A 27,984-nucleotide genomic window follows, 5' to 3' on the forward strand; every position below is an offset into this window, starting at 1 on the left:
GGCAGGCGGAGAAAGGAGGAGTAAGCGGCCCGGCCTGGCAAAGCGGGGGCGGCCGGGTGGGTGGTGAGGTGGGGAAGAGGAGACGCGGAGGCATCGCCCTGGCAACAAAACGCTTGGCTGTTTTTTGGTGAGGCTTTTGAGAGAGCCTTTCTTAGGTTTTCGGTTGGTAGTGGAAGCTGGTTGGTGCCGAAGGGGTGGGAAGAAGGGGTAGATACCGTATTTCTTCGATTCTAAGACGCCGTCGATTCTAAGGCGCACCCCATTTCTAGAGCTGTTACTTTAGGGGAAAAAGTGCGTCTTAGAATCGAAGAAATACGGTATATACTTCCTCCTCTCTGTACTTCAGGATATATATACACACACACACAGAAATTGGGCCTTTCACAAATGCGTAGCTCCCGCCTAACGAATGTTCCTAGCATTAAAAAGTAAGCGTCCCACCATAGAACTTTAGGGTAGAGCTGGACTACAAATAACACACACCGGAATGGGTGAAAAATACACCAGCATACTTTAAAATCCTTCATAATACAAAGATAGTAAAATCAAATTCCTGCTGTCATACTATATTTGCCCAGCCGAACACTGTACTAGAACAATATACTATATTGAACAATATATCTAGATATAGATAATATATTCCATAATAAAATACTAAAACCTCAAATACTGTACACAGAATAATAAGCCTATCTGTGCTTTCCTTGACAAAATTTTCTTTTCTTTTTTCCCCTTTAACTATGGTCTTGTTTCTGGTTAGACCTCCGTTCTCTTAAAATGTTTTTTAATAGGTGAATGCAGTGCACTCCTGTTAAATAAGGGGAAAAATATTCTACGCATTTCAAATGATAATTACAAAACAAAAATCAAGGAGTGAGTGACTTTGTATGCAAGATGGAAGGGCACAGAAAGTAGCCAGGGGTTTCAAAGGCACTAACTCAAATTGTACACGGGTCAACAGTTAGCTTAAGTTATTCAGAGAGGTTGTTTCCCAATCAGGACAGATTTTCCCCTGCTGCCAGCTTTTTATACAGGCTGCGGAGTTGGTCTGCTTTAGGGATCTCTGCCTCCGGGGTAGAGGGGATTTCAAAATCAGAAGAGCTCTGAGAGTCTAGCTGGGCCTCAGGATTGAGTATCCGAGATCTCTCTTCTTCTTCTTCGTTGCTCCTCTCAAGTGCGGACTGTGTCTGAGTAAGTGCTGCTCTGCTCCCTTCCTGGGCCTTGACTTTGCATTCAGAGTGAGCACTGTTCGTAGAATGTACGCCATGATCCCCAGGCTTGCTGCTTTGCGAGTCCATTTTGCTTTCTCCAATAGGGAGGCGAGACGTGTAGAACATTGCCCTGTCCATTCCCCTCTTGAAAGGGCTGAGCTCGAGATTCCTTCGCTCTTGTGAGGAAATGACCATGGTATCCGCCTGGCTGTCCAGCCCTTGGCTGCCTTGTTCAGATATGTGTGTTGACTGAGAAGAGTTCTGGGAGGAGATGTGAGTGGAGTCACTGAAGTCCTCATTGTCACTGAAAAGGCTGGGAGAATGGGGCTCACTTGAATCTGTGGGGGGTGGAACGCCGTCCTCCTGTTCGGAGGTATCAGCATCTTCCATACTACACTTAAAGAAGGCAGCCCACTTTGGCACTTCCAAATTACACTGCTGCTGGTCCCCTTTTTGCTTGCAAGTGGGCTCTGAATGGACCAGTCCTGGATTTTGCAACACAGCGGTGGAGTCTGCTGTGAGTGGCAGAATTTCAGATAGAACCATCTCTTTCTCAGATTCTTCTTCCTCATCGTCATCCTCACCATTGGATTCTTCACACTCCACGAAATCTAATCTCCAGGAGGTAGACATAGAAGATGCCTGATAACAACTTGTTTTGTTACTGTCTTGATGGTTTTCAGGAAGAGGTTTATTCTCAGAGGGTGTAGTCTCTGGCAACGATTTTGGAATCTTGCATTTTACAGGGAATAATTCGGTATCGAAGAGATCGTCACCATCACCATCTGTCACAACAACAACAAAACAATCAAACCCAGGAAAATTACAGGAGGTGACAAGTCCATCTAGTCTACACATGCCTTAGAACCCTATGATGAATCTTTTCCTGGAGTGAACCACTTCAAACACCAGACAGAAGGGGAGAGGGGAATCATTCATTCCATTTCTATACCAGCCAAAGCTCCCTGAGCAGTTTACAAAGATTAAACCCTAAAAAATACAATATAATGTAATATAAAACCATGAATAAACATTTTTTTTCAAAAAAGACTGTACAAACAATAAAGATCCTAGAACCCGTTAAAAAAAGTATTTTATGGCCCTGTTCAGACAACACGCTAAACCAATGTGCTTAACCACAAAATGGTTAATGGAATGCATTCCGTTAACCATTTTGTGGTTAAGCAGCATGGTTTAGCGTGTTGTCTGAATGGGGCCGTTATGTTCTTTTATGGGGGAAAGAACACAATTCCCTGCATTCAGGAAACTAGAACACCGGTTGCCTAAAACCATTCTCACAAATGTGCTAGTTTTTCTATGTGTGGGGGAGCATTCAACTTAGAATTCCTTCACTTGAAGTGGTATAGCTCAAAATTCTGTTCAATGTGTAGACCAGTGTCTGGATGGTATCATCTCAGGCTGCATGTGGGGCTCATACAACAAGTACCTCTCCATACAAAAAAAACTTTCTCACATAGAGAAAACTAGTTTAGAACCCCTCTCCCTAATATATCAATATGTGAAAAAGGGCTTTTCGTTTGCTTTTAATGGAGTATGCCAGCACATAACCCTCCATCTGAAATGATACTTTCAAGACAACTTTACCACCTCCTCTTCGGTTTGTCATAACTAGGCAGCAGTTTACCACTTCTAACACACCTACTTTGAAGCACGTCCCTTTGAAATGGGGACGGAAGTTTTATTTCTCAGCTAACTCCAGGCTATGCAGGGTGAGTTTGGAGCATTTCAAGCAGTGATGCCATCAACGGAAGTGGGCGCTTTTGGAAGCTGATTTTATTGCAGCAAGGTACGTATAGCATCCACGCGCAGGCACCGCTTCAAACAAATTATGCCTCCATACAAGTGTGCCTGTTGGACAAGTCTAATACCATTGTGTGGGAGAGGCAGTGAGTTTTCAACCAACCCTATGGGGGATAACTTCTGTACTTTGCCAACATGGTATAGCAGTTAGAGTGTTCAACTAGAACTATGGACACACAGATTTCAATCCCCCCTTAAAGCCATGAAGTTCACCTTGACTAGTCACTTTCTGCCAGCCTAACCTACCTCATAGGGTTGTTGCGAGGATAACATTGGGGATGGAGAAGAATTATGTATGCCATCTGTGCTCTTCTGATGAAGTTTGGAATGTGAATTTAATTAAGGAATACAACAGGTGTGTTGCAGAGATTCTACAATTCTGCCATAAGCATGATTCACTGGTTCCAAACCACAAATTCTCATTTCTTCTTCCATCTCTTCTCCTGTCCTAGAGAGAGAAGCAGCCTTCCCTTACCTGTACCTGTTAGGTCCAAGACTCTCGCCCTCTTCAGTGCTCCGAGCGGTTTATACTGTGGCACGTTATTTTTGGTGTACATTCTGCAGAATGGCTTTAAGCTGAGAAGAGTAAGCGACGCTGAACATTACAACACTTCAGATTTGTAGAACATTATTTTGCCCCTCTGACTTTTCAGCTCACTCAGCTCTGCTATCCTCTGCTCTTAAAAGCAGAGAGATTCCAAAATGTGTAGTGTACAAGAACTGCTAGGATCAGCAGCATTACTTTGCTGGACTTTGAGAGGTATTCAAGCCTGGCTCAAGAAAAGCTAAGTACTATCGTACACTATTTCCCACTTAAAAATTGCCTTCCTGCTCCAGGAGTCAGCCCCCTTTCCCAAAGTTACCAGTCACAGAAACACGAGGCTTCTGTTATCATGGCAAAGAAGACGTCCAGCCCTTTGGGACTTTTGTGAATGGCTACTGTTAATAATGTGATTGTCACTGTCAGTACTTTCTACTTTTAATTTCCCTTTAACTTCGTTGTTTACAATCCACACACACTCCCCCACAATCATATATACTCTATATATCCCTGCAACTCTCTATAACACTCTGTGCATCTGATGAAGTGCAATACAGTTCAAAAGTCTTTAAAGTGCTGCAAGATTCTTCGGGTGGTTTTGCTGCAACCGACTTAACATGGCTACCCTAAATAATAATAATAATAATAATACCCTTCTTGAAACAGTATATTTGACTACGGTACACAAGAAATGACGATCTAACATCCCACTGAAAAAATATTATTAGAAGTAAAGATTTCACAAAGAACCAGGTTCTCCTAATGGCTGGTGGTCATGATCCAAATACCTCTGATGGGCCTACACACACACACACACACACACACACACACACACACACACACACACACACACACACACACACACACAGAGCTTATGCAAAATCAGTTTGATTTTATTGAAGTTAACATTAATGCAGCGAAAGGGACCAAAGTTAAGAGAGACTTACATTTCCAGAACTCTGTCCTCTGTCATACCCACTGGAATTACGTTAGCATACGCATTCACTGGGCAAATATACTTCAAGAAATCCTGGATCTACAAAAGAAGATTGCAGGAGGAATTATTAATTGTCAGCATGCGATGCCATACAGTCCCTTTTTTGCATTATGATTCGCAACGAGCTCGAGAGTTCTCTAGCTTTTTCTCACAAAGTGAGATGGAGAGAGAACGATTAGCCCACGAACATGCTGAGTCTGTAGCCAAGATGGCAAATGGCTTCCAATTCCAACCCTACCACACTGAGCCACGCTAGCCCTCAATTATGCTTCATCACCACCTTCATCCTTGGTGCAGTCACTGCTGCAATCAGCACACCAAGCTGCTGTGCTCTTCGGGTGGCCCCATTCCCTTCGGTGGAGGAACACCAGGTGTATATAAAATTCACATTCATACACGATACTTTATAATGTTGCTATTTTTTAATCAGTCAAATTCCATATCAGTGAGGTCAAGCCACTGATCATCAAGGAGCTAACTGCAGCCAGAACTCCTTGGACGAAGGACAGGATACAAAATGTGATCAGTGAAGTTCTTGATATCAGCAATTATGACTCTAGACCAAGAAGAGTTGAAAATACCAGCCAGGGGACTATCACTGCTGCCTTGTTCAGCAAGCACTAGAAAACAGGGATCACCCATTCTGGGATCATTTGAAGCCTCTGGACATTTATTATGAGGCTATCTGAGCGAAAGGAAGCAGCAGCCAGGCACCTCTCCATCGTGCCTGGAGCTGAATGAGATTATGAGAGGGGGAGGAAGCGGCAGCCCTTCCACTGTGTCCGTGGTCTGCTGAAATGTGGTCTGCTGAAATGTGCAGCTAAAAATCTAGTGTTGAAATCTGCTTTTGCTTTTTCCCACCCTCCTCCCTCCCAATCCCCTTTCTTTTTGTATCATGTTTTTTTAGATTGTCTGCCTGTGGGTAGGGACTGACTTAAGAAATAGTTTTGTAAGCCACCTTGAGAACCTTTTTAATATTATGGGCTTCCTTTTGCCTACTTCAAGCTGCCAAGCCTCAGGGCAGCAGCAGCTACAAGATAGAGCTGTAAAAACCAGGACATTTCTGGTTCAACTGTCATGTTTGCAATGAAAAGAGGTTGCCTAGGCCTGTCACATCCTCTCAGCCTCACTTCTAATCTGCAATATGGAGATAACAATAGTGGCCAACTTCACAGAGTTGTTGTCAGGATTACCAAGACTGGACGCATTCGGACAACACAATAGTCAACCATGTGTTAATAGTCAACTCTATGGTTGACTATTTAAGGGGTACCCACCACATTACATGCTTTAGTCAACTGTTGTGTGCATTAGGGCCAGTGTTGAGTTGACTATTTAGTCAATGTAGTGTTTGATTGACACAGCCCTGGCCCGCCCCCCTCCTCCCTCAGTTCTCCCATTGGTATCCCATCAGCCATTGCCACACAAAATCTATCCTGGCGGCCATCGCGATCCAGAAGCGTCACTGCTCCTCCACGAATGTGTGTGAAGTGCTTTGAACATACCGAAGTGCCGCTTCAACGCTAAGCATTACTCTTGCCATTATACTTTTACTAGGCAAAAGCACATGAGACCAGGCCGGCAACAGGCCTAAGCAAGTCCGCCTGCAATAACTATCTAGAATAACTGTTCTGCATATTAAAGGGCAGGGGTGGGGAACCGCTTTCAGCCTGAGGGCCAAATTCAATTGTGGGAAAACTCTCAAGGGCTGCGTGGTGGGAAAGGCCCAAGGCCAAAAAGGCAGGGGCCAAAGATACAAAAACTACCAGCATATTGTTGTTAGTATTTGTATTGTATGTGTAATTTTACAAAGAATAAATTCACTGAAGAATGAATTAGGCAAAAGATTGAACCAATCTAAAAGCAGGTGTTTAAAATTAAGGCACAAGAAATGCTGAATCATTCAATGTCAGCCTGTTAACCATTTAAATAGGGGAGTGTCTCAAACAGAGTTGTGGGGCGGAAGTGAATAGGAGGTGGAATGTACATGCTGCTGTGGGAGTTTGTTTGGGAAGCTGTTATCTCGTTGTTTGGTGGCTGCAAGAGCGAAGACCTCAAGCAAGTTCAGCCTGAAGGTATTCAAGAAAGACTTTTACAAAGGAAAGAAGGAAAAAGGACTCTTTGCAGAGGAAAAGAATATAACTTAGAACTGTATGTATGAAAGGAATACAAGTTGTTCATATGCTGCTAATATGAAAAGTAAAGCTACTCATCCTTAAACCTAGCGTAAGAAATTTGTTCCAGCTCATAGGTTTAAAGGGTGAATCCACTGTGTCACTCTGTTTCAAAAGAAAAAACTCTAACAATTCATTTCAATGAATAACTTCACCATAGAAATGCAGATATAATTAAATCACCTCTTTAGGCATAACTCAAGCCCAAAGCTCTTACTGCCGGCAACTAAAGCCTCAGGAGAATCATTTCAATCTTTACGAACTGGGGCGGGGGAGGGGAGAAACACACCACCGGAAGCCGCCAGTCACTGGTTGGGGAAAGGGGGTGAAAACCCCCAAATTTGGCCCCCAGGCCTCATGTTCCCCACCCATGTAATAATAAAAAAATCATTTTATATGCATGTTACAAAAGGAATACGATTTTACAAAACAAATACGAGCTACATACCTCACTATATGAAGAGTGAAACGAAAAGCAAGCTCTGTACGAACTCTCCCCTGTCCTAAACAGAAACCATAAGTTGAGTCCATTTTTTCCTACTATTTATCAATATTAAGCACAAAAGCAGCAGATCATATGTAAGAATCTACTTTAAGGAATAGCAGAACGTTCTCTAGAGCACGAATCCTCCCTATGAATCTTAGTTAATCTGTGGAATTCATAGGTGGTTGTGTGAAGGAGAGGCCTCTCCACGGGTTTTAGCCACATCCATGTTCAGAGACCCTAGACTTCCAATAACCAGATGCTTGGGGCAAAAGATCTGAGAAATTCCTCACTTTATATGCCCCATTTGTGACCTTCAAGATCTTTGATCTCTGCTTGAGACAGAATGTTGGACTAGATGGGCCTTTAGTCTGATCAAGTAAGACAGTTCTTAGTGTTCTATATACCACCTAGACCCTGGCACTCAAATGTTAAATAGCTGCAATGCACTCTACATAGGGCTACCTTTGTGCCTAGTCCGCAAACTTAAATTAGTTCAAAATATGGCAGCCAGCCAGGCTGGTACACCTATGGGGGACCACATTAAACCAGTTTTAAAATCTCTTCACTGGCTGCCAGTTAGTTTCCAGCTGAAGTATAAAGTGTTGGTTATTACCTTTAAAGCCCTACATAGTTTGGGTCCAGGCTACCTGCGGGGTCGCCTTCTCCCATACAATCTGCCCCACACACTCAGGTCCTCTGAGAAGAATTCACTCCAGCCAACAAAAACTAGGCTGGCAACAATTATCCAGAGGACCTTTTCTTCTGCTGCTCCCAGACTGTGGAATGGCCTGCCGGAGGAGACTCGTCAACTTAAAAGTCTTTTAGCATTTAAGAAAGCTATTAAGACTGATCTCTTCTGGCAGGCCTACCCAGTGGAATTTTAGGGTGTTTTTAGGAAGTTTTAATAATGTGCAATATGTTTTTAATCAATTTTATGTATTTATACTTATTGTTGTTCCCCACCTAGATCCAAACAGAGAGGCAGGTAAGAAATTTATTATTATCATCATCATCATCATCATCATCATCATCATCAAGCCAAAGCTTCGCTTCACTTCAGAGACTTTTGATTTTAAAGATCAATTCATTCTGAAACGATGGCAACATTACATTCCCAAGGCCACTGAGCAAGGCATTCCCAAGGCCCCACTCACCTCACTATTACATTGGTTTTCCTTGACCTTTCTCCAAACCACATTGTGGATGGCTTGACGCTAATGATTTGCAATTGTCTCCCGTTCTGAGATGTCATTCCGCAAGGCAATCTGTTTCCCCGGAAGAATTCATCATCCTATTGGACAGATGGTATCAACTGAAACACACAGGCAGGTCACACACAAACAGGTCTCCTTTCAATGGGCCCGTTCAGAAGACACCATGGCTTTAACCATGGTGGTTAAGCCAGAAAGCCAGGCTGTGTTCAGAAGACACCTTAAACCATGGCTTTAACCATGATGGTTAAGCCAGAAAGCCAGGCTGTGTTCAGAAGACGTCTTAAACCACTGCTTTAACCATGGTGAATAAAGCAAAAAGCTTTATTCACCATGGTTAAAGCAGTGGTTTAAGACGTCTTCTGAACACAGCGTGGCTTTCAGGCTTAACCACCATGGATAAAGCCATAGTTTAAGGTGTCTTCTGAATGGGGCCATTATCTAATGTAGGTTTGCACATTCTTCTATCTCTTTCCCTGTTGGAAGTGAATCTACCCTCTCCTTTTGTTTATATGGCTATGAGCATTATCCTAGTTTCTCTAGCTCAGGGGGAGGCATGTTGATATGATTTTCCTGGGGGGGGGAATTAATAGTACATTTTTCATATGCAAATTATGGTAATTTGCATTGGAAATTTTTCAGTTTCCATTAGAACAATTTCTACCCTAGAGAGTGATCAAATTTTGCATGTTAATTTTACTTGATTTACACACACAAGAAAGCTAAAAAGAGAGCACAAACATTCCCTATGTTAATTGTCCTAATACAAGCATATGACCTGAAATATTTGAAGGAAAAATTAAAGCACAACTAATGTGATTCAAATGTTACATTGTGTAGATTTTTTTTTGTAGTTTGTAAAAATTTAAAGACAACAGCATGAACATATTTTACATTTAAGGGAAAAAACCAATGGTACAGAAAACCATTGACACACTAATAAGTGTTAGCAACCCAAAGAACTGTGCATGATAGGTTGACGATCACTCAGACATTGAAACATGCAACAAAAGTGTTTCTCCAACCGTTCAAATGCGCAGTAGAAAAAATGGGATGCTGGGAATTGCAGGGTTTTTTTGTCCGTAAATTGTGCATAAGATTTCATAGAATCATAGAATAGTAGAGTTGGAAGGGGCCTATGAGGCCATCCAGTCCAACCCCCGCTTTGCCCTGTTTGCATCTAAAACCTCTGGTGGAGGGGTTCTATTTCTTACACCAAAAGGACCATGTGGATGACAGGAGCTGAATCCCTCCATCTCTTCAGCTGCCCACACCCTGTTACTTCAGATCCTTTTCTCCCACACTAGATACATCCAGGGTGGATGTATGAAGCACAAATGGGACTGCACCCATCACTAGTGAAGAGGAGGAATGGGGTGAAAATTTTTCAACAGATTTTTTCCAGTGCTTTATTTTGCCATGGAAAATTTCCTAATAATTAAACCACCACCTAAAAGAAAATCAAAACATGAAATAATTATATGCAACTGCCGTTTGCAGCTTTATTGTGCATCATGCTGCTGCTCCAGCCAAACCTCTCCCTGTTTCTCAAGAGCCTGAACATGTCTTGACAGCACAGGGCCTCTAACACTTAACAGCAGGAATGGCAAAACGATTGCTAACAGATACGCACCCTTGGATGGCGACATGCATGGATCTGGGTGTGCCGATTTGAAGTGATGTGGTAGAGGATTTCTGGCATGTTGTTAAACATGTCCAGTTTGTTCACATGCACCTAGGAAATTAAGTTCACAGTTACTGATGCCATTCTAGACTTAACTTAGTAAAGACTCAATAAACTTCACATTCCAGAGGAATCTGCCTCCCCACCAGCTCACCAAACACAGAAGAAATAGGATTGTGCCCACTGTCTTCAACAATGGTATGTCAATGTTAACTTGAAAGGACCCTTCCCACATACTCAAGGATTTTTCCTAGTGATTTGTGGTCCTTAGACCGGGGTGAACAATTTGGGGCTCTCCAAATGTTTCAGCCTACAATGTTTCAGCCTTCAACCTGTGCTCCCCGAAAACATCTGGTGGGTAGCATAGGTTGCCCACTCCTGCCTTAAGCCACCTAGTTCCTACGCCTCCCCGCCACATAGGAAGAAATACCCATAACAGGGTGTAGGCAGTTTACCATGCCATGGAGCAACCATTTTAGTTCAGGGGACAGCATCCATCAATAGGCTCCACACACTGTGGTGTAGTGGCTAAAGTGTTGGACTGGGAACCTGGAGATCCGGGTTCTAGTCCCCACTCGGCCATGGAAACCCACTGGGTGACTTTGGGCCAGTCGCAGACTCTCAGCCCAACCCACCTCACAGGGTTGTTATTGTGAGGATAAAGTGGAGAGAAGGAGAAGGATTATGTATGCCGCCTTGGGTTCCTTGGTGGAAAAAAGGCAGGATGTAAATGCAATAATAAATAAATAAATAAATAATAAAAATGGCACTGATAGTAAGGGTGCGGTTGGCGCTATGAGATTTTAACTGTGCAAACTTTTCAGATACTAATTGCAATATTGGGGGTTGACAGAAGAGGGTTAGGAAGGAAGTATTCCAATAAAGGGGCTGGAAGTTCTATTGCTTTTCTGTCTCCCCCTTATTAATGTCTGGGCTGGCTTCCTTTTTTGAGCCAAATAATTCTGACCACAAGTCCCTTTTCCCTCCAGCGACACCAAGTTCTGCAGTTGGCTTCCGGCGCATTCCGAAAGAAGTCCCGCTGAACAGCAAACTTACCTTGACTCCAAGCTCCTCGCTGAGATTTGTGAATAAATACTCATATCCGTAAGCTGCTTTGCAGTTCAGCCATATCACATGATAGGGACTTTGGGAGATCCAGCTCCGTACTAACTCTAACATACCCTTCATACATTCTTCCTATGAAAGGGAAAGAGTTCGGATGATGGATTTCAACTTAAAGATCTAGCCTGTCTATAAAGCCAAGTCTAACAATCACACATCTAACAATGGGTGAGCACTGCTGGAAATGGTTTCCACGCTTCAAGATCCAACGTGCCAGATGTCCCTCTTCCTGTCTTTGACCAATCCACTGTGGGGTGATGGGGGAACGCTTCCGTTCCTTTGTTTGTTCATATATTCACACACATCCCTTGCACATTTGCACATTCCTCTAACTCGGAACAATGATAATATAAACACATTACGCTCCTTGTACTCCATCAGGCTATTGGTCCCTTAAGCCCAGGAGTGGAAGATCGGTTTTGATTGGCTCCTGGCAAGAACATCAAGGGGCGCATGCCACCAACTGGGTGGGGCCACCCCAATGCTGGCACGTGCTCCCCACACCCCCACTGTGACTGCCCAGACTGATACACACACAACACACAATCAGTGTGGAGAGAGCCAATGTGGTGTAGTGGCTAAGGTGTTGGACTGGGAGTCGGGAGATCCGGGTTCTAGTCCCCACTCGGCCATGGAAACCCACCGGGTGACTTTGGGCCAGTCAGACTCTCGGCCCAGCCTACCTCACAGGGTGGTTGTTGTGAGGATAAAATGGAGAAAAGGAGGAGGATTATGTTCACCACCTTGGGTTCCTTAGAGGAAAAAAGGCGGGATACAAATGCAATAAGTAAATAAATAAATAAAAGCTCCCATTTGAAAATGCCCCCACCCCCTGCAAGCAACTAGGCTTTTAAAAACTGCAAAGGGCTGGTTACAGCACAGGGGAGGGGACATTTTTGGAGGAGGTGTTGCAGCCTTGGGAGGAGAGGATTATTCTTCCCCCTCTTCAGGAGCAACCCCCCACCCCACACACACATACACACACACAATGTCTTGCACACTACGACTAGGCTTTTTAAAAGTCTGATTGCTTGCTCCCCCTTTGCATGCTGCAGAGAAGATGACTTATCTCCAATCAGTTAAGAGATTTTCCCTGCCTGGGGCAGAAGCTGGTAGTCTAAATGGTGACATTCCCCCCACCCACCCCCACGCATCATGGGCTGTATACGGCTCTTGGATGAGAGGTTCCCCTATATTTGATCCAGCCCAATTCTGCCTTTGCATCATCATCATCATCATCATCATCATCATCATCATCAATTTATTTGTTACCCGTCTCTCCCTCTGAATCGAGACGGGCACAACACAAATGCAAACATCACACAACCAATTAAAACATTTAAAACCAATACATCACTAAAAGCAGCACATCATTAAAAGGCAAATTTAAAATTCAAGCGGGTAGGCCTGCCGGAAGAGATCAGTTTTTATGGCTTTCTTAAATTCTGGAAGACAGTTGAGTTGACGAATCTCTCCCGGCAAGCCATTCCACAAACTGGGAGCGGCAAAAGAAAAGGTCCTCTGGGTAATAGTTGTCAGCCTTGTTTTTGTTGGCTGGAGTAAATTCTTCCCAGAGGACCTGAGTGTGTGTGTCAGATTGTACGGGAGAAGGCGATCCTGCAGGTAGCCTGGACCCAAACCATGTAGGGCTTAACTGGCAACAGCTCTCTAAGGGAGGGTTTCTGGCAATATCTACCAGAGGTTCTTTTAACCTGGAGATACTGAGAACTGAACTGGGGTTTTCTACATGCAAGCCACGTGCTCTCCCATCAAGCATTAGGGCCTCCCCAAAAATGGAAGGTGGATGTCAGTGACATCTCTGGCTGTTTTAAAAGACCATCAGTGGGAACAGAGGACAGGCAGGCAGGCAACCCCCATCCTCTAAAATAAAGCAAACTAAAGCTACATTGGGAAACTAGGTTCAAAACACTCAATACTATGTGAATAAACATACAAGCCCAACACCTAACAAGCCAGACGTTCCATGCAGAACTCTTCTGGCTAGTAGGAAGGCAAGTGGAACACGATTTTATCTCCTTCGCTTTACTTACCCTGCTTGGTATCTGATAAAATTTGGGGTCGCAGAAAGTGGTATCTAAATACACACTCTGGATGTCTTTCACTCTGGGGGAGAGAATGGTAAAACCGTCATAGAACCTGGTATAGTTATGTTACTCCTCAATATAGTCAGGTTTCGTCAGATCCTGAAAGTTTGTGTTTGCTTTTCGCAAGTTTCCCCCTAATTCCAGACGGTGACACACAGACGACGGTTTGCTTCTCATCAGCTCCTAATGTTCGGGCAGAGGCGCACGGTCTGATGCTTGCACCGAATGGATCATGGACTCTGTGCGGAGGACTTCAGGAGCCTTATACCTAAGGATGGGGAATTGCCAGCCCACGGGCCAATTTGGACCATCAAGCCAGCCGATCTGGCCACTGAGGCTTTAGGTGAGGCCCCTCCCTGAAGCCCCGGTCCCCTCAAAAGGGTGGGGCAGCTTTGCACTTAGGCAGCCGAGTCCCAAGGTCAGGGCTCAGCCGCGTTCTGGAAGTGCTGGCTGAATGCACTGCTCTCCTCCTCCTTCCCCTTCCTGGCTGGGGGAAGGTAGGGGAGGTGCAAAGCTGGCTCCAGCCAAGACCCAGGCTCCATCCCTGATGTCCTCCAGCCCACCGGGTGCAGCCCAGGGAGTAGTTCAGTTCCTGGACCCAAGACAGCTCCCCCCAGAAGCTTCCAAGGGCCAAGCCCCTGAAATCTGCATCACTTTCTACTTGACCACAATTTGTGGCCAGGTGCCATGCCATGAGGTTGCCGCTTGTGCCTGACACGTTCTCCAAGATCATTGTTTCTAGGGCCTAGAGCAGCCTTCCTCAACCTGGGGCGCAGCGCCCCAGGTTGAGGAAGGCTGGCCTAGAGCATGGTGTGGGAGAAGAGTTAGACGTCAGGCATAAGATGGCACCACATCAGCTGACAAGCCTACGAGATAAAGGTAGTTACTAGCAGGTCTGCTCTTTAGCTTAGCTCCTGTGTAGGAGGACCATTCCCAGAAGGAGGACCCTTTCTGAGGGCACTCACCAGCCACAGGTGGGGAGTGCAGGTTTCACCTGCTAGGTTCATGGCTTTCCAACAGTGTCAGGGCGCTGCCAAGGGGATCCAGTTATCCCAACAACACCGTCATACATACTGGGCCAGGAGCTGTGAAGTTGTTCTCCCAATAAGCAAAGGCGGGGTGCATCCCTGCAACTTCTCCACAGGCCTATTTCGGCCACCCCAAGATTAATAACCTTTGCACACCCTTCCTTACTTGTCTGTCCTAGTGGCCATTTGTTCTAGTGCTCTGATTGTCTTCAAGTACCAACCTACTAGTTAGAAGAGTTATTTTACTGTAAACCATTTGTCACATAACATGGATTTTTGGATCTGCCTGTAACAGCTCCAATTTACAGATGCTGTAAAGAACTACGGGGTACAATGAAGCCGTACCATTTATGATCAGTTACCTGCTCCCCGAATGCAGAAGTTCCATTCTGGCCACTTCTCCTTTCGCAAGTCTGAAATCCCCAGTGTACAGCACAGTGCCGTTTTCTCCTTGGAACAGAAACCTGGATGGAAACATATACTTGTACGTTTCAGCCATTCACCCAGGGATTACCCCACTCAGTGGCAATGCCAGTTGTGCCCCAGACTTTTTGGGAAATTGCTCAAGGGGAAAAACAATCCAGGACCTATACATGGCTCACTTGTGTGTTTGCCTCCACTGGTTCCCAGAGCATGCGGAAGAGCAGGGCCATGCACACGCTGGTCCCCAAAATCTCTGTCTCCATTGGCTAGTCTCAGAACTTTGTGCAATGGGCAGAAAGCCTGGAGGGGAATCTTCATTTAATGACAACTCTGGAAAAACCTGGACAGGTGGTTCTGCAATGGCCCTGATTTCCAGTTAACCAATTCATATGTTGGGTGAGCAAGATGTAGTGAAAAGGTAATGCAAGGATAGGAAAGACAGTGCCCTTTGCATCCCTGGAAAACTCCCTCTGTTCCCAACAAAGTGCTCATCTGATACCTGTTCAATTTTTATTTTACTTACATTTTTTCAAGTGGAGGAGAGCACTTCGAAGCGGCCCCCAGCCACTTGCTATCTTTATCCTTCTGAATGCCTCTGGGCCCCACACGGACTCAGTAACAGTCTTAGAAAGAAAAGATGGTGGCTGGCTGGAGGCAAACACTTCACTATGAGGCGCTCCTGATCATCCTCCAAAACAAACTGGGGTGGAAGAAAAGAAGAAACTGACCCCATTGCTGCTGTCTGACAAGCCTGGAGTCTTAGGGATGGCAGCACCGACACTAGGGGAGAGCTGGGGTGACCCAGAAGACTGCTGGTGGTAACATGATGGAGGAAGAGGAGGAAGTGGGCCAATTGGGCAATCAGGAGTGGAGATGGAAACAGGGAATCAGGGGCTAGTGTAGGTAGGGCTGGAGTTTTGTGACAGGCTATTCCCACCATGGCAGCCATTTTGTGAATGGTCAACTTCCATGGCCACCATTTTGTGACAGCACCCACGACAGTCAAAATCCCAAATGTGTCCACTGGCCCAAGGATCGCCCATCCCCCTTCCCTTGCCCCTACCTTTGCTCCTCAGAATCTCTTTGATCTGCCAGCCTTAACTACCATTTCATGTTACATTACAATTGAAGTTAATTATGGGAACAGACTCAAACCATGGTTTTGAACCTAGGTTGAGACTGAACTTGGTTAAGGAAGGCAAGAAAAATGGGAGTCAGAGGCGAGAAGCATACTGTCCCACACACATCCACTCTTGTACGGTGCTGCCTGCTTCACTGGGTTAGTTTTATTTTGTTCTTAGGTTGTATTTTTTAGGAATGGAGATTGAAGAGACACCTAGAGTGGCATTGTTATCAGTGTATGGAGAACTGAAATGTAATCAAGAGACAAAAGAATTGATACCGAAATTGTTGACAGCAGCAAGACTAATGATATCTAGGAACTGGAAGGTACAAGGGGATTATCATATAGAAGATTGGTACAAAGAAATATGGGATATTGCTATTAATGATAAATTAACATGTAACATAAAAGTTAGAAGAGGAATGATAAAAATGAATGATTTTGAAGGAATACGGAAACAGTTTTTAGAATTTGTACTATTAAAGGGGAGACGGAGAACACCTCCAGAAGAAGTAATGAGATTTTGGAAATATTAATAAGATCCCATGGTTGGAGGGAGCACATTTATGTTAATTATGATTATGTTAAAGGGAATTAAGTAGAACATATGTTTATTAATTTGTTTACTTTATATTATGTGTATTATGGGGTATTGTTTTCTACTGTATTGTTGTATTGTTTGGATGTATCAAAAAATAAAAAAATATATAAATAAATTTTTAAAAAGCTTGTATTTTTTGCCTTATTTAGTACCATGTTGATTTTATGTAAGTTGCTTGATGCACTTTTGCACATTTATTATTAGCACGCTGTGAAGCTGGTAACGAGTGGCAGAGGGGAGTCTTGGCAAACAGATCAAGAATAAATTAAATGTGACTATATCTTTACAACAGGATATATCCTACTGCTATTATGAAATTAACAAAACATATTTTTTGCATTTTCATCTCTGCCATTAAGTATTTGAGGGGAAGAGAAATGCATACATGACTGATCCTGGGCAGTGGCCAGCTGGCAGAAGCGTTACAACTATATCTTCTTTCTGAAAGGAGACACAAGAGAGAGAGAGAAAAGACATATGTTTACTAGTTGCTATTAGGTATGGATGTAACCATTCTAGCCTAGATGCTGTGCAAAGTGGAGACAATGAAAGGAGGCCAATACAGCTCTGTTCACCCAACACGTCTATGATATGAATATAGAGGGAAAGGTGGGGAATCAGGATCACACCCTCTTGCCCTGCCCCAGACCTCCATGGGTTCATTTGCATGGCCAGGCTCTTCCACAATCCACTCCGGAGTCCACACGACAGACTCTGGAGTGCTAAAGAATTTTAAAGGAGCACAAGTTTTATTATTGCATTTACGTCCCGCCTTTTTCCCTGCAAGGAACCCAAGGCGGTGTACGTAATCCTCCTCCTCTCCACTTTATCCTCACAACAACAACAACCCTGTGAGGTGGGTTAGGCTGAGAGTCTGTGACTGGCCCAAAGTCACCCAGTGGGTTTCCATGGCCGAGTGGGGATTAGAACCCAGATCTCCCGACTCCCTGTCCAACACTCTAGCCACTACACCACACCGGCTCTCATTTTAGAGATGAACAAACGTGGAGCAAAAAGAAGCTATTACCGATAAATTAGCACCCCTACCATTTTACGGGAATATTTTGATTTACAAATTTATAACTACCTCGCCAGATGCTTCCTCCACTAGAGAAATCTGTGTTGGCGTTTCAACTTCAAGGGCAACCTACAGTAGACAAATAAAACAAGCATATAGAGATGAATTCTCAGAGACACAGAATATATTTAAGGCATATATAGAACGGATGTTCTTATGGCATCAAAGTAAGTGCTTTTTACGTTTCGGTGACATAAATGTGTGCCTCTAAGCAAGTAAGCCCATAATGCAGCTTTCCCCAGCCTGGTGCAGAAGTCTAACCCTCAGTGCTGCACCAATGGATGCTTCACAAAAAAAGCTGGAGGTTGTATCAAGCAGTAGCTTGAGGACTGCACAATCTGAGAATGAGACACACATGGATTTCTCTCTGCATCAGGAGACAACCAGCGTCTTCTGAAGTGGGGTCGGGGGAGAACTTGAAGTCGAACACTTTAAAGAAAGGGAGGGAGTCTGTGGCATTTTACGTCAAGATGTGACAGTTGAATAAAGTAAAATCTAAGCCTCAGCTAGACCTAAGGTTTATCCCGGGATCGTCCCGGGGTCATCCCTGTTCATGGTAAATGACACACAGGATATCCTGGGAGCAGGCAGGGACGACCCCGGGATAAACCTTAGGTCTAGCTAAGGCGTTAGTCTCTAGAACGCTGCTTAGATGGACTTCGATTCTTATTCTTTGCTAGTTACAACAGTTTTAAGTTGCCAGAGCAGTGTTTGTTTAAAGCCATTAAACTCAATTATCCAGTTCACATAATGGCAGGAAATCTCAGGTTAATTGACTCATGATTTGCCCTGGTATGTGCCCTGTGCATGCCATTTTCACTTTGCGTAGTCAAGCTTTGATCAGAGGTTGATTCGTGATGTGTGAACCTGGACACTATAAGTTAATTATGTATTAAACACCCCACAGTTATCCTACAGTTAGTTCTCAGGTTAACTGTGGATTGTTTAATACATAACTAACCTATAGCATCCTGGTTTGCATGTCACAAATCAACTTCCAATCTGGCTGAAACAGCATGTATTGGGGCAATCCATGGGTTAATTAACCCACAATCTGATGTTGTTAGGTGCAATGGGATCATGGTAATATAGAAGAAGAGGGCTAACTTACAATGTGATTCTCCCAAAATTTATATCGTGGATTAGTCAGTAGCAACTCCTTTGTCACTGGGGAACAGTACAGACGAACTGTCAGGCTTTGAAGACAAAAGAAAGAGATACGTGACTCAATATATATCACAGCCTGCATCAGAGAGTTTCAGCTACTGGGTGGTATAAAAGCGACACTACTCATGTCCTCAAGCACGTTTGGGGCTTGTATTTCTCAAAAAGTAGGCTCCATGTCACCTTATGTCATCTAGCATAGGTGTCTATTATTAAAAAGTTAAAATTCTCACCTGGATTCTTTTGTATCCCAGACATCTGCTGCATTATGTGTCCTTTGGTCTTTTCTACTCTGGATAGAGCAAAGCATCCCTTTTGTATCCAACACCTGATAGTTATTAGCTTTGCCCAAGCTATGTATTCACCAAAATTTGAGTCTCAATGCCTTCCCTGTGACTACTGAGCTATCTTTAGAGAAAAAGTAAGAGAAAATTGACTACAACTTCCTGGCCATATAAAAAAACTGCACTGCAGAAGGATCACAGTGAAGTATGCCTAAATAAATCTGGTGGTTGCTGCAGGATCTTTAAACTACTTTTAAAGACAGCATAAGGAAAAGAGAGAGAGAGAGAGATGTTGGGTTACTGCCAAAACTTTTCTCCTTCTGGAACTCTGTTTGTGCTCAGAAACAAACACACATCACGCAGGTCTTACACAGCAGAGCTGGTTTATTTCCTTCAGGCTTCTGTGCAGTTCAGTTCAGATCAGCACACTGAGGCATACACAGAGAGCAGTGATCAGTAAGCAGTGATCAGAGAGCAGTGATCAGTTCCATTTTACACAAATGAGAAACTATATACACATCTTACACAATTCTTATCTACATTACATACAGCTGTGATGAGGCTAACTTAGAATCTTGGCAAGGTTCCCAGAACAGCCTCTATCTCAAGGTAATTGCCCACAGATAGTCTTTCTCTGTTTAACCCTGAGATAGCCATACACACACAATTTTAATGACTAAGCAAGTATTTCTTTTCATATACTTAACAGTCCTCCTCTTGCGCATGTTGTTTAAATTGTGTTACAATCTGAGACCCAGCTTTAAAAGCATCTCTTTGTGTTTTACCATTGATACTGGTTTTGTGAATAAATCAGCCAACATCATTTCAGATGGACAATATTCAAGCTTAATCCAGCCCTTCTGAATTATATCTTTCACATGAGAATAACGAACATCCACATGTTTAGTTCTTGGTTTACACTTTTGGTGTGGTTTGCAATTGGCTATTGTTTTTGTTGTGACTTTGCTGGCTACAACTTCATTTTCTGTACAAGTATTAATCACATACAAAGAATCTTTCATTATTCCCTGCACACACACCTTGTTTCCCTGTTTTATAGTACAATTTTCTTCAGTAAAACAAACCTCATACCCCATTTCTGTTAACTGAAACACACTTAGAAGGTTTGTTTCCAATTCTGGTACATATAAAACACTTTGTAGTTCAACTCCCAGACAATCAAAATATACATTACCCACACCACAAATCTGGATTTTTGTTCCATTTGCAAGGGTAACACACTTTTGCTCTGAAGTAGAAGTTTCCAAGGTTACAAATGAAAGTTTGTCTTTTGCCATACTTATTGAAGCCCCAGAGTCCAAAAACCAAGGATTTATTGTCTCTTTGACTCTTGCTAGAAGACACTTCTTTTTTGATTCAGCTTCATTCATGTTGTTTTCTTCTCTCCACTTTGCTGTTGACTGCTTTTTCTTCTTGTTGTTGCAATCCCGCCTTAAGTGTCCTGTGGAACCACAGTTAAAGCATTTCCTTGCCTTTAATGCAGCCACCACGTCAAAAGTTTTATGGCTTTGTTGAAATTCAGCCACAGGATGTTTAAGGCTCTGTTGTTTTGAAGCTTGTCTTCTTTCATAGGTTTCCAGTAGTTTTCCAGCTACATACTCGAGGGTTAAATTTTTCTCCTCTTGACTTTCCATCATGGTGACAACCGCGTCGTACGATGAATCAAGGCTTGACAAAATCACATAGACTTGGTGTATAGTTGTAAACTCCATCCCTCGTGCCCTGAGTTGATTGAAGATTTCTCTCATGCTTTTCAAATGATTTGACATAGACTCCCCTGGTTTCAGCTTCATTCCATACAGTTTCCGGGTTAGAATTACTTTACTGCCCGCTGTTTCTCTTTGATATACAGCTTGTAGCGCATTCCAGCACTCTTTTGATGTATTCAAAAACTGAATGAAGGAAATTTGAGAGTCTTCCACAGCTAATGCAATAACTGCCATTGCTTTTGTATCATCCTTAAACCATTTAGCATTCTGTGGATCTGCTCTATCTGGTGGATCCTCTGTGACTACATACCACAGTTCAGCCTGAATCAGATACATTTGCATTTTGTAAGACCATAATGCATAGTTAGAGTCATTCAGCTTTTCTAACAATTGATGCAAACCAGACATATTAGCTCCTGCCATTTCCTCTGCTTTAGGAATTTGTATCTCACCGTCCTCCTGCTCAGAGTCCTCCTCAGAGTCAGCCGACTGAGATTTTTCCTCACTTTGCAGCACTGGCTTTAGCTTGATGTCTTCCTCCATCAACAGTTTTCTGTTTTAGCAGACTCCTGGTTCTGGTTCTGATACTGCACCGTTCCCACCAAGTTCTGGTTCTTCTGCCTGGGTTAGGCTGGCGTAGGCTTCCTGGACTGGACTGGGCTAGACTGGGCCCATAACCTTTGTTGGGTTACTGCCAAAACTTTTCTCCTTCTGGAACTCTGTTTGTGCTCAGAAACAAACACACATCACGCAGGTCTTACACAGCAGAGCTGGTTTATTTCCTTCAGGCTTCTGTGCAGTTCAGTTCAGATCAGCACACTGAGGCATACACAGAGAGCAGTGATCAGTAAGCAGTGATCAGAGAGCAGTGATCAGTTCCATTTTACACAAGTGAGAAACTATATACACATCTTACACAATTCTTATCTACATTACATACAGCTGTGATGAGGCTAACTTAGAATCTTGGCAAGGTTCCCAGAACAGCCTCTATCTCAAGGTAATTGCCCACAGATAGTCTTTCTCTGTTTAACCCTGAGATAGCCATACACACACAATTTTAATGACTAAGCAAGTATTTCTTTTCATATACTTAACAAGAGAATATGAGCTATATTTTCCATCATGGGGGGAAAATGCAAGGCAAGTTTTGCCAGAAGAGCCACTAGGAACTCAGGTTACAAAGACAGCTAAAGGTGTAGACTAATGCACAGCACATCAAAGAATCTATTATGATCCGTATGCAAGGTAGAGATTTCAATACTTAATGTAGAATCTGAGAAGCTAAGTTTCTTATCCTCATTATTGAGGCTAGCTAGAAAAGTTGTGAGTAGATGAAAAGGTGAAAGGTGTATTTCTGCCCCCAACACACTTGTGCACACTCTTGCTCTCTCTCTCTCTCTCTCTCACACACACACACATTTTTCTTTCTACAGCTACATACATGTTGCCCCAAATGATCCTAAAGAGAGTGTCCAAAAATTTGTAATAATTAGCCCAATGGGGCACTCAACCTTAGATCAAATCGTGCAACTGAAGAAAAGCTTTTTGATTTCGATGAGAGGATTTCTTTCCAATCGAATATGATGTTACTGGAATCTTTTCATCATGAAATTTCATGCTTAAGTTAGTGGTAAGGTACACTAGAGTATCAAGTAAACAATGTTTCAAGCGTTTATTTTTAATAACATAGCTAGAAACTGTCAGAAACAGCTGCGTTTTCATATTGACTTACTGTACGGTTCTCCACAAATGTGTACAGTAACGAGTAATTCTCTTCAGATTCTAATATTGATCACCTACTTTTCTGGTAAAATGAAGCATCACTACTCTCTGTGTGTGTGTGTGTGTGTGTGTGTGTGTGTGTGTGTGTGAGAGAGAGAGAGAGAGAGAGAGAGAGAGAGAGAGAGAGAGAGAGAGACCAAAGTAAATATGAATTTGTTAAACAAACTGAGAGGACTGTCAATTTTGGAGGAGGATCTGAGACAAAGGAAATCCCTGAACAAAAGCTGGAAAATGCAAAGGAAGGAAACAATTATTTGTGGCAAAATATTCTTTCAAAGAATATTCTATTACTTTAGCAAAAGCTGATAGAAAACATACCTGCATGCTAGTCTTCTTTTCATGGAAGGGGCTCTCAGTCCTTTCATGTGATCTAAACATTCAATGACAAGATTCTTTTAAAGATCCACCATATTTTGGAAACATCCTGCAGCCTTGGGCTTCAATCAGGGTAAGATCTTGGTAAGGGCAGTTTGAAGCTCAAATAAGTCAGCTCAATATACATGTCAAATAATGCTGTTTGGTATAGACTGCTGCTGAATTGTTACCTTGATTGCATAGAACTTTAAAAGGCTGCAATACTAGCTTGATTGCTAGATTAACTGATTTGAAAATATTGTTTTCAGTATATGTAACTTTTAAAAAATGTAGTTGGCAAGCACCTTGTTAAAAGAGACATTACTCCTTCTCTCTCATTGGCAGGAGAAAATGCCTCTTCATGTGCCATTGCTTACGTAGCGAAAAGAGCACTGCTCACACGGATTCCATCTCCCTGACCAGGTTCCCTATCTCACAGTCTGCTGGGTTCAAGTATATGTATCTGGAGGTAGGTACCTGGGGCAGAATAGGGAGTCTATTGGTATACCGTCCATCCCGCTACTCAACAGTCTCCCTTCCTGAGCTAGCTGGGGTAGTTTTGGTGTGCTGGGGGCTTTCAGTGTCCAGTGTTGTTGGTTACTTTTCAATTTGTGCAGCCCAAGGGGGAGAGAGCCAGTGTGTATGCTAGATCCTTGCCCTTCCTGGCTCATAAAAGCAGCCGGAGGGGGACTGGCCGAGTGGGTAAGTGGAGTGGTCAATGCCTCCTTTCATCAAGGCAGGATTCCAACAAGGTAAGACCTTGCTGAAAAAGCCCTCCTTGAATCTCAACATATTGGACAATTACCAGCCAGCCTCCAAAATTCCATTTCTGGGCAAGGTATTGCAGCGTGTGGTGGCCTCCCAACTCCAGGGATTCCTGGATGAGATGGATTATCTAGATTCATTTCAATCGGGCTTCAGATCTGGTTATGGGACAGAACCAGCTTTGGTCGCCTTGGTGGATGACCTATACTGAACACCGGACAGGGGGAATGTGTCGCTGTTGGTTCTGCTGGACCTCTCAGCAGCTTTTGATACCATCGGCTATGGTATCCTGGACTGCCTTGTTGGGATAGGATGGGATTGGGAGACATTGTTTTACAGTGGCTCCATTCCTTCCTGGAGGGGTGGATCCAGAATGTGGCGCTGGGGGACTTCTGTTCAACTCCTTGGCTGTTGGCCTGTGGATTTCCTCAGGGTTCCGTTTTGTCCCCTATGCTGTTTAACATATGCATGAAACTGTTGGGAAAGGTTGTCCAGAGATTTGGGGTTCGGTATCACCAGTATGCCGATGACATCCAACTCTACTTCTCCTTTTCACCCAAATTCAAGGAAGCTGTTTCGGTGCTTAACCAGGGTCTGTCGGCAGCAATGGACTGGATTAGGGCAAACAAACTGAAGCTTAATCCAGACAAGACAGAGGTGCTCCTGGTCAGGCCAAAGGCATATCAGGGAATATGGATTCTTCTTGTGTTGGATGGGTTTACACTCCCCCTGAAGACATAGGTTCGCCACTTGAGTGTACTTCTGGATTCAGCCCTGAGCAACTCCCTGATCCCCATGGGCTTCTGATCTGCTTCCGGGCAAAATTCAAAGTGCTGGTTATGACCTATAAAGCCCTATGTGGCTCGGGTCCAGGTTATCTGAAAGACCGATATCCTCCCTTTTGAGCCTATAACACCTCCATTTGCTCCTTACACACAACAAACAAATCCCCTCCTTACAAGCATCTCTCCCACACAACATCTCCTATTGCTTTTTTAATCCAATCTGCCAACTTCAAAGGACTAATATCACTGAACTTCATACCTTTCATCATAGCTTTAATTTTAATGGGGAAATCCTGCTTCATACCTTCCCTTTCAGACCCCAATCCTAAGTTCCCCCCTTCTGCAGGATCCACTCTCAGTTCTTTATTATTATTTATTTATTATTTATTACATTTATATCCCACCTTTTTTCCTCCAAGGAACCTAAGGCAGTGTAGATAATCCTCCTCCTCTCCATGTTATCCTCACAACAACCCTGTGAGGTGGTTTGGGCTGAGAGTCTGTGACTGGCCCAAAGTCACCCAGTGAGTTTCCATGGCCATGTGGGGACTAGAACCCGGATCTCCGGACTTCCAGTCCAACACCTTAGCCACTACACCACACTGGCTCTTCAGTCCTTTGGATTTTGCCTCCCTATCCTCCTCCTCTTCAACCTCTCAATCATGCCCCCCCCATTTTCTCCCAACAACGCACCATCCCAGTGCAGGTTGGTGGCTCCTATGTCAGTGGGGCAGTGAATCCACTCTGGGTTTCAGTCATTACCCTAAAGGAGCAATCCGAAGTGCTGAACCGATTTGGTGGGCTGGGGTTCAACACCTTTAGAATTCTGACTGAAACTCAGGGTGGATTCACAGCCCCACTGAAACTGGAGCCACCAGCCTTCACCTCACCAGCACGATCCTCCGCCATTTTGACTCTCCTTCTCCGTAAAACTAGGGTGACCATATGAAAAGGAGGACAGGGCTCCTGTATCTTTAACAGTTGTACTGAAAAAGGAATTTCAGCAGGTGTCATTTGTACACTGATAACATGCAGCTCTACTTCTTCTTTTCATCTTTATCAGGTGAGGCTGTGGATGTGCTGAACCGGTACCTGGCTGCGTCAATGGACTGGATGAGGGCTTATAAACTGAAACTCACTCCAAACAAGACTGAGATGCTGCTGGTGGGTGGTTCTTCTGACCGGATGCGGAGTGTTCAACTGGTTCTGGAGCAGGTTCGTAGCTTGGGGGTTCTCCTAGAACCATCTGTCACTTGAGGCTCAGGTGGCCTCGGTAGCATGGAGTGCTTTCTACAAACTCCAGTTGGCCCAGCTATACTCCTATCTGGACAGGGATAACCTAGCTTCAGTCGTCCATACTCTGGTAACGTCCAAATTAGATTACTGCAATGCCCTCTACACGGGGCAGCCTTTGAAGATGGTTCGGAAGTTGCAGCTTGTGCAAAATGCAGCGGCCAGATTAATAGCTGGAACAGGGAGGTTTGAGCATATAACACCGATTCTGGCCCGCTTGCATTGGCTGCCTATATGTTTCCGAGCCCAATTCAAGGTGGTTTTAACCTATAAAGCCCTACATGGCTTGGGACTGCAATACTTGATAGAACGCCTCTCCTGACATGAACTTACCCATACACTGTGCTCAACATCTATTCTAAGGTCTTCCTCCAAGTGCTACTCCGAGGGAAGCTCAAAGGATGGCAACAAGGGAGAGGGCCTTTTTGGCGGTGGCCCCCCGACTGTGGAATGATCTCCCTGATGAGGCTCGCCTGGCGCCAACACTGTTATCTTTTCCACGCCAGGCCAAGACTTTTCTCTTCTCCAAGGCATGTAACAGCATTTAACAATGCTAAGTTTGTTTTTTAATGGACCCTATAACTTGTTTTTAAAATGGATACTGTTTTTTTTATGTTTTTGATGGTTTTTAACTTTTGTATAGTTTTTTAATGTTACTGTTTTTAACTTTTGTAAACCACCCAGAGAGCTTCAGCTATAGAGCAGTATATAGATGTTATAAATTGTATATATGGAGAACCTGGTGAAATTTCTTCATCACAACAGTTAAAGCTGCAGGTGCCCTGCCCTCTTTTAAATCTAGTCACGCTAGCATAGCTCCTGCAGCTTTAACTGTTGTGATAACGAGGGAATTTCACCAGGTTCCCCATAATTCCCTGGTCTATACAACCAGGAGCCCTGGTCCTCCTTTTCACATGGTCACCCACACAACCAGCTATATCCTTCTCCTCATCTACCGTATTTCTTCCATTGTAAGACGCCATCGATTGTAAGACGCACACTAATTTCAGTACCACCAACAGAAAAAAAGCTTTGATTCGAAGATTAATAATAATAACACCCGTGATTCTAAAACGCACCCCATTTTTAGAGATGTTTATATGGGAAAAAAGTGTGTCTTAGAATCGAAGAAATACGGTACTTCACTACTTCCTCAAATGGAAGAGAGCCAGTGTGGTGTAGTGGCTAAGGTGTTGGACTGGGAGTCGGGAAATCCGGGTTCTAGTCCCCACTCGGCCATGGAAACCCACTGGGTGACTTTGGGCCAGTCACAGACTCTCAGCCCAGCCTACCTCACAGGGTTGCTGTTGTGAGGATAAAATGGAGAGGAGGAGGATTATGTACGCCGCCTTGGGTTCCTTGGGAGAAAAAAAGGCGGGATATAAATACAATAAATAAATAAAGTAAAAATAAAGTAAAATATAAATAAAAAATAAATAAAATAAAAAATAAGGAAGTGCCTTGACAAGCTCTCTATCTATGAAACGGTGACCCTCACCCATGCCCACTCCAGCCCCGCCCACCCCGCGCTCCCTAGAGAAGACGACGCGCTCCTGCCGGCTCCCCTCAGCGTGGTCCACTCTCTCCGAAGGCCCCGCCCATTCCCATCGGCCCCGCCCCCTGACGTCACCGGAGCCCCGACGCCACTGGCTTCCGTGCCTCCCAATCGGACCGAGGAAAAGCGGGCGCGGGCGCGGCTGTCTCACCCTTATGGCAGTGGGAAAGGAAGTAGGCCCGGGCCCGCAGATTCTCCCGGTCGAAGCAGTCTATGGAGAGGTGCGGGTATTCCCGCATCCTCCCGCCAAAGCTACTCATGGCGCCATCCAAGGCCTGCGCGGGCTGCTCAGCGAGGACTTCCGCCAGGCTTTCTCCGCGCCGCTGTCTTATTGGCTCAGGCTGGGCCCAATCGCCAAGAAGCATCGCCGCGCGCGACGTCGAAAGGGGGCGTGGACGCAGGAAGCGCCTAATCAGCCACCCCCCCCCTCCCCGTGGGAGATCTGAACTCGGGGGCCCTGCTCAGAGTTTAGCTGGTGGCAGAAGGGCAGTTTCTCAGGCCATGATTGCGTCAGTGCCTTCAAACTCTTCTCACGCACTTGTGGCCGTGCAGGCTGCTGCTGTATGCAAGGATCTGTGCATCGGGGCCCTAACCCAATACTGATATAAGTGGGATATTGCACCCCCTCCCCTACAAATCATACACAGAAAATCACCTTGAGAA

At 44.2% G+C, this 27,984-nt stretch overlaps 1 protein-coding gene across 1 annotated transcript; it reads right to left on the reverse strand.

Annotated features, from left to right (window-relative positions):
* Positions 1–769: 769 nt before the first annotated feature.
* DCLRE1C (DNA cross-link repair 1C) lies at positions 770–27,602 on the reverse strand. Its single transcript, XM_063134287.1, has 14 exons — positions 27,473–27,602; positions 22,888–22,939; positions 18,718–18,802; positions 17,616–17,675; positions 16,914–16,969; positions 14,744–14,845; positions 13,300–13,372; positions 11,183–11,323; positions 10,076–10,177; positions 8,386–8,522; positions 7,193–7,247; positions 4,521–4,609; positions 3,508–3,608; positions 770–1,996 (listed from the first exon to the last, which is right to left on the reverse strand). Exons 1-14 carry the CDS (start codon positions 27,579–27,581, stop codon positions 996–998), a joined length of 2,163 nt encoding a protein of 720 aa, XP_062990357.1. The 5' UTR covers positions 27,582–27,602; the 3' UTR covers positions 770–995.
* Positions 27,603–27,984: the final 382 nt, after the last annotated feature.

Source organism: Elgaria multicarinata, chromosome 9 (genome assembly GCF_023053635.1).
Source record: "Elgaria multicarinata webbii isolate HBS135686 ecotype San Diego chromosome 9, rElgMul1.1.pri, whole genome shotgun sequence".
Classification (NCBI taxonomy): Eukaryota; Metazoa; Chordata; class Lepidosauria; order Squamata; family Anguidae; genus Elgaria; species Elgaria multicarinata.